Genomic DNA, 7,373 nt, shown 5'->3' on the forward strand with positions numbered 1-7,373 from the left:
CTTGTCACTCCCCTCTGGTGGACAAACTATGAACTGCTGACCTGCAATTTCTTGTTACTTGTGGGTCAACATACACACAGATACCGATATCTGCCATAAGCTCATATAAATAATACCCATATTATAACCATATATTATTAGCAATATAGCAGATATCAGCAGATATATGGTAATCGTTCAATATTGATGTTCTCTCCAAAAGATGGTTCTCATATCAGAATTAATGGTACCCAGCTTCATTTGTCAAACATCTGCCTGAAATCTGAAAACATTTTTTTATCAACTCATTGTTTAAATCAGTCCTCCAGAGATTCACTGTCTCTTCCACAAAGTAGTTGGCCTTGGTCCAGACTTTTTGTGCCTACTATGAGTCAAACTCCAAAACCACTGGATCCTGCAGTATAGCTCTACTTAATGGTGGTGACCAGGCAAGCCCAAATGTTGCTGTGTGCTGTTTCTTAAACATAAAACTAACACTGTCTAACACAGCGGCCTGGACAGCCTTACAGCTTATCACACCGTGACAGTTTCATATCACAGAGTAAGGAGCATCTATCCCACTGTAAGATGCTGTGATGTTTTTCTCAGGCATACGCAGGGTCAGACGTCGGGGAGCTGTCCTTTGGCTCTCCAATCAATGCCTCAGCTCTCCTCATCATCCTGCTGCACCAAGTCATCGAGAGTCATACTCTGGTCAGACACACTGCTACACTGAAAGCAAACTATAGCTTAACTATCTCATTGTTGTCATTGGAATCATTGATTATGTCCACCACTTGCTTTAATGACCTTCTAGGACACCATACTTTACATAACGCCCAACTGTGTGTGTGTGTGTGTGGTGAACGCAAAGAACTTGATCACAGTCCAGACGATAACTCACATGAAGAGCAGATAAGCACGAACAGTGTCCCCTGGTGTGTTGTGGAGTGTGTAATCCTCTGTATTACCTTGCAGACATGGATTCATGTGCTGGTGTTGGTGCTCAGCGGGGGTTTCTACTTCGGCTTTGTGTTGCTCTTCAGTGTGTGCTGTGTGACCTGCAGCCCCCCAACCAACCCTGTGGGTGTGGAGACACTGCAGATGTCCCAGCCTCTCTTCTACATCGTGTGTGCTCTCACTACTGTGACGGCTCTGTTACCCAGGTACACACACAAAACATATACAGCCGTACAATCATATAACAGAATAAATCAGAACAGGATGTCAGGGCTGTTCTTTTCAGATGCAGATGAGATATGCGGCCCCTTTTTCCCTTTTCCCTTTGAAGGATACAAACAGTCTATCCTCCCTTTGTAACCTAAAATCTATCTCTTGTCACTTATTCATGAGGTTGGTCCTCATCAATGATTGAGTCATAAAATTATCATGTTAGCATTTCTGGAAACTAGGAGCCTCATGTATCATACCACACCATGCATACGCTGGTATCTAAGCATAGAATCTGACTGATCAGTTTCCTCTTGTGCTTCAGCATGTCAGCACATTTAGAATCACTCCTGTCCCCAGTGGAACACACGTATAATCACAAGCAGACTGATAATCTAGTCATTAAGAGTGAAATGTCTCTATTTCTCCTTGTTTCTGTAGTACTGCACCGCAGTGAAATGTCACAACTCATAAACTCACCATGTTTCTGAGTTGTGTGAGATTATGCTGTGGTGAATCCTCTGGATTGCATTAAAAGACAACATATTAATTTGACAGAAAGTCAGAAGGTTGGCATCCAGAACTCTTAGAACAGTTAGTTATATTTGTAACTCTCGTTTGGATTTATAATTTAAAAAGAGAACTGGAGGTTTTAACTGTCAGCAGTTGGCTTGCAATCAGTGTGTGAGTCAAACATAAGCCGTTACATAGCTGCTCTGATCTGAATACTTTTTAATTTAGTGACCAACTTTTTTAAATGTATTTTTCCCATTTAGTTTGCTGAAGATACAGGAACATAACACAAAAGACTGAATGCACTCATACAAGGAACATCAACTCCAAAATGAAATATTTGCATACAATCAAAAACACAGACAAGATGGGTCAAAATCTCCACCCAGGGTCCTTACAATATTGAAAAAAAATAACCCCATACCTTCCTGCCACCTATACCTTATATTCATGAGTAGATTTTTTTTTCAAATGTGTGAAGAAGTGTGTTCCAGCTACAACAAGGTGTTAAGTTGTTCTTAAATTAATATTATACACACACAAGAGCAAATGTTTGCTTGACTTAGTGGGAGACATTGAAGTGTCCGCCTGTAAGCAGAACCACGCAGTAAAGGTGTGATTGTCATAGGCAGTGATCCAGCTGCAGAATCAACACACAATCTCATGTCACTGACTTGCGGTGACAAGTCGTCATGGTGATGACATTACACGTCTTGTGTTTAAACCTGAGTGAACACACATCACATCTTTCACACACACCCACACAAACACACACAGATAAGTATGCTGAAGTGTGTTGCGACACTCAAACACAAGAAACGACAAGAAATTAGAAGTTCAGTCTGGATCTAGATCTTTGTTTGGACTTTGAAAGTCCTCTGACGGTCCTGAAAATACATGCGGCTCTACAGCGGTGAAGTCATCAGTCACATATAAAATCTCTCCTGTGCTGCTGTGGCCCCTCACTGATACTGACTGATACTCATACAGTCCTGTGTGATTTGTCTGCAGGCTCTTGTTTCGGGCTCTGCACAGCTCCTTATACCCGCCTGCTGTGAAGAAAGCAGCTCAGTTGGACAAAGTGGATTCAGAGAAATACTGCAGGAGAATGCAGCGCTGGAACCTGAACCACTCCAGAGCCAACAGGCTGCCAGTATGTGCTGACAACCCCGGCCTGGAGCCCAGCACAGGAGCAGTGGTGTCCTGACCAAGCGCCCGCACACACACACACACACACACACACACACAGCAGGCCATGTCAGCAGAGCAGAAAGACTCATGGCCACGTAAGTTCAGCTGACATGCTGAAGTCAGTTGCATGTCAGAGACAGAATAGCACAGAGACATTTGTGGATGGATCCTTCAGTACAATCAAAGCTTTTTAGTAAACTGCTCCACTCCTCATCTATTTATAGACTGACTTGGCTTCATGTTTACCAAAGGACTCTTGGTGAATTGATTTTTCTTCTGTGACGTGAGCTGCTAGAAACAAAACCATATTTTGATTGGACATGGAAACAGAATGGAAAATATTCCACTGTTGGAATGTTGTCTTTACTGAATGGATCAGAATAGTGAGTATCTGGTGAAATAGCACATCAGCCATCAATTCATGGTAACAGAAGCTGTGAAACATTGACCATCAGAAGGAGCTGTATGTATCATTGTAACATGAGGAAATCATCAGCACATTCACCTTCTGACATTGGCTTCATTAACATAAAGAAAGTCTCTTCTGGCCAATAGTCTGTGCTGTGGGTTACATTGAGATGGTTGCAACATTCACACTGCAGGTGACCAAATATTTTCTTTTTAATTTTCACATCTCCCATCATTATGACCTTGTGCTGCATGACCACATGGAGGTGTTCATCAGAGAGACAGTGAAGTGATGCCTCACTAAAAGCCGATATTCAAATCTTGGTTCTCTTTTCGCCTCCTCACCCTTATCATTTTCTTCTAAACTTCATTGCACATGAATACTTTCATCATGCATGAGTATACCTGTTATCACACTGTTGACAGTGATGACACATCTCCATGACAACTGACCAAACTCCACTGAAGAAGCCACAGAGTGTGGTGAAAAGTTCCAGGAAACAACAAGGACTGTAAGTGGTTCTTAATAACAGCGATTTTAATCAATATTAATATCAAAAATGTTTCTGAGGTCAACTGAAAGCCTGCAGTGTGAATGTAACACCTTTAACCTCTATATGAAGGAGGAATGGGGGGGGACTACCAGCACCGCAGCACCCTGTGTGATCCAGCTGTCTGCATCATGGTCTCATTAGTTTCTGTCTACTACAGTGTAGATACCACTTTTTGTGACTTAACTGTGTGGTGGAGTTTTTTTTTTATCACTGATGTCTTTTTAATCTTTAGTCTGCTTGGCACTGTTTCATGAGGAACAAACACACTAGCATGCTCACAATGTTAGGAATGTGTTTACACTTTTGTGAGCTGTGGACAGTGTGTAGAGATTAGTGGAATTTCAGAGCTGTTAGAATAAACAGCCTGTTTTTGTTTACCTGCTCAGCTGCTCTCTCTGCACTGACACCAGGGCAGAAGAGGTCAGTTGGGGTAAATGAAGGAATCATCACTGAGTCATACTGACTTGATTTGGACCAGTCTGTGTGTATTTATTAGCTGACTTTGTGTTGCTGATATCAGTACTCTCCATCCTCTCCACCAGCACCTTTCTCAGCAGTGACATGACAATACTACACCACAGAACAAGGACTGAGCTGAGCTGTTTCTCAGGGCAGACTGATGGATCTGCAGAATAAGTCATAATTCTTCATCTGAGCTGCACCAGCAAGGATTAACAGAAATCAAGATTTAAAGGTGATTTTGTTCCTAATAGTCCCACTTGGTTATATCATATCCCAGCTCACTGTGGTTATATTAGAAATATTGTAAGCCATGATTGAACCAAATCACATCCAAGACTTAATTCTGTTACAGCTGAAACTGCAATTTAAATGTAACCAGTTTCAAATGCTCCAAATGTCAGGTGATACTGTAAATTCTTCCAAATGATTGTGTGCTCGCACATTTTAGCTTCATTACATTTTGCTGACTGTTTTCAAATGAATGCTATACAATTTTAAATTGTCAGATGTTTTTACTACTGTATACTATTTATCCTTGCACACAAACAAGCCTTGTTAGCTCAGTTAGAAAATGAAATTTAATTATCTCTATATAATAAAAAAGACCTCTCAGATTCACAGATCACACATATTTTATGTACTGCTGAAAGGTGGTGATTATGGTCTGGTTACCTTGTGTACTGATGTCTTATATTTGAGTCTAAATCAGTATATTGGTGTTACAGATGTGGCAGGGAGTGATTAGAAAAATACATACTGCACAGACTTTGTCAATTTCAAAGCAATTATTACTGTAAAGTTATTACTATTCATCTTTTTTGTTTTTGGAAGAATCATATCATTTTGTAGGTCCATGAACTTGGGAAGGTCTGAACTAACATGCACAACCACTGATACAGTCCTTCTAATTGTCACTTGTAGTGGTTTAATGTGCATCAGTAGTTAAAGCATCACAGGCAGATTTCTTCCAGAAAAATTAAAGATAGACCAAAGTCTGTCTCAAGTTTAATGTGTTCTCAAATGTGGTCAAATTAACACTACTTTTCCTGTCAGTATAATGCGTATGTGTTTATCACCATAATACTGTTAATAACAGACAGTTCGGCTGTGTGTGATGTAACAGATTTGATATGGAACTTGAACACCATGATATTTAAATTTGAATTAAATATCATAATGACATTAACCTGAATTATCTTTAAAATGAGAGTTTAAACAAAAAACAAATAAGATCAAAATAGTTTCACCCTTGTCTGTGCAGCACAGCAGTGGAATACTGTGTGAATGTTATGTGAAGGAACACCCAGCCAGCCTGTCAGCATCCACGCTGCCCTCTCCTCTGCAACTTAACATGAACTGGCCTTACTGCATCTGTGCACATCTGTATGAGTGAACCAGGTGATAACATGAAGATAATCTTTCAGCCTTAACTTTGATGCAATACTTTCTAGATGTTGACTTTTCTACAAAAGCCTTAAAGATTAAAGTGCAGTCAACACAAGTCACTTTTTGTACTCTGTAATTGAGTTGTTTAATTAGATGTATGATATGTATGAAACTTCCAGTGACTGTGAGACTTTCCAATAAACAGCTTGTTGTTCAGATCATGTGTAACATGCGCAGTGTGTCGAAATAACCTGAGAACTGTAATGAAGTCATCTTGTTGGATTTGTTATATGAAAGCCAGCCTTAACCGTTTACAAGGAAACCATGTGCCTCTCCACAGAACCACTAGTTCAATCAAGTGCACCACATTTACAAGAAAACATCCAGCCTGAGACTTTCTATAAGACAGCATCCACTGCTACTTCCTATTTTTTTTCTTTTGATATATTACCATGCTCATGGGAAGTCAAAATCAGATATGTTCCTATTTCAGATATCTTCAGTTTGAGTTTTCTTCAAGCTGAACTCCTTATTCATTGCCATTGTATATCTCACATCTGCTGCTCTGTAAAGGAGGTCTATACTGAACTTGCTGTACTGATTGGCTGAAGCCTCAGGAGTCCTGTATCAGAAATGAGGGCAAACAACTTTTATTAATTGACTGGACTTATAACTGCATGTTTAGGGCAGATCAGTACAGACTGAATGAAACCAAGCAGGGACAACTGTGTGCTAAGATCAACAGATAATGGAACTGCATTATTGCTACAGCACATCTTATAGAACAGTGGTTTTGACTGATATCATGAAAAATGGTGTGATCTGGTTTAACTGAATAATGTTCTTGCACTTCAGGATCATTATCAACTGTTAAAAATAAATAAAATAATATAACAATTATTTGTGTAATAATATAGATGTGGAGTCAGTTAACATGATGTTCCACGACACCTAAACAAGAGGTCAGTGTATCATGTGTAATTAGGATTTTGACTACATTTGGAGACAGCACTGATGTTAGTGAACAGGGCTGTAGCTGCCACTGAGGATGCTACAGGTCATTTGTATTTTCTCTGGGAGTTACTTGTCATAGGTTGATACCAGTATTTTTACTCATAGATCCCTCCAGACGTCATTTAACACATGTAAAAATACTCTGTTCTGACAAATAATTTGTGCTGATATGTTTTTTTCCATGCATATACAAATATTGTTGATTTCAAGTTTTTCTGCTGAACACAAGACGTCACAGAGAGACTTTCCTCCTTCAGCAGATGGATGTGAAAACAAGCTGCACGTCATTCTGCACAGTCAAGCTCATATGTCACAGTGAAGGAACAAGAAGCAAAACATACATTTTTACTTTAATACTGTATTAAGATTTCGCCTTGTAATGCCAAGCATCTTTTATGTGAAATACATAAGCTATAAATCACATGCAGAGCACCGGTCACGTGAAATACTGAACATATGAAAACTAAGACATCACGTGTGAAAAAAAATCAAGTTCACATTTAATATCATGTGTGTAAAACTGACATTGATAAATTCACATAGAAGCGCGTGTGGATGACATCACAAACTGACATGTGGTTCTCGGACATTTCACATGTTAATGTAATATTACATATATTACTGTATATGTAAATGAATTGCTGTTTTTCTATGGGTTCATCTGACTAGGATAACACAAATTAATATCATTAATAG

General features: G+C 39.4%; 1 protein-coding gene across 2 annotated transcripts in view; it reads left to right on the forward strand.

The window, feature by feature from the left end:
- Nucleotides 1-5,879, forward strand: part of atp10d (ATPase phospholipid transporting 10D) — a 46,933-nt gene extending 41,054 nt beyond the window's left edge. For both annotated transcript variants that reach the window (XM_067613970.1, XM_067613971.1), the window contains 3 exons: nucleotides 589-693; nucleotides 958-1,145; nucleotides 2,674-5,879. In XM_067613970.1, coding sequence (XP_067470071.1) covers nucleotides 589-693; nucleotides 958-1,145; nucleotides 2,674-2,869 — 489 coding nt within the window. In that variant the 3' untranslated portion in view covers nucleotides 2,870-5,879. The remainder of the gene's footprint in view (nucleotides 1-588; nucleotides 694-957; nucleotides 1,146-2,673) is intronic.
- The last annotated feature ends 1,494 nt before the right edge of the window (nucleotides 5,880-7,373 follow it).

Source organism: Thunnus thynnus, chromosome 16, assembly GCF_963924715.1.
Source record: "Thunnus thynnus chromosome 16, fThuThy2.1, whole genome shotgun sequence".
Taxonomy (NCBI): Eukaryota; Metazoa; Chordata; class Actinopteri; order Scombriformes; family Scombridae; genus Thunnus; species Thunnus thynnus.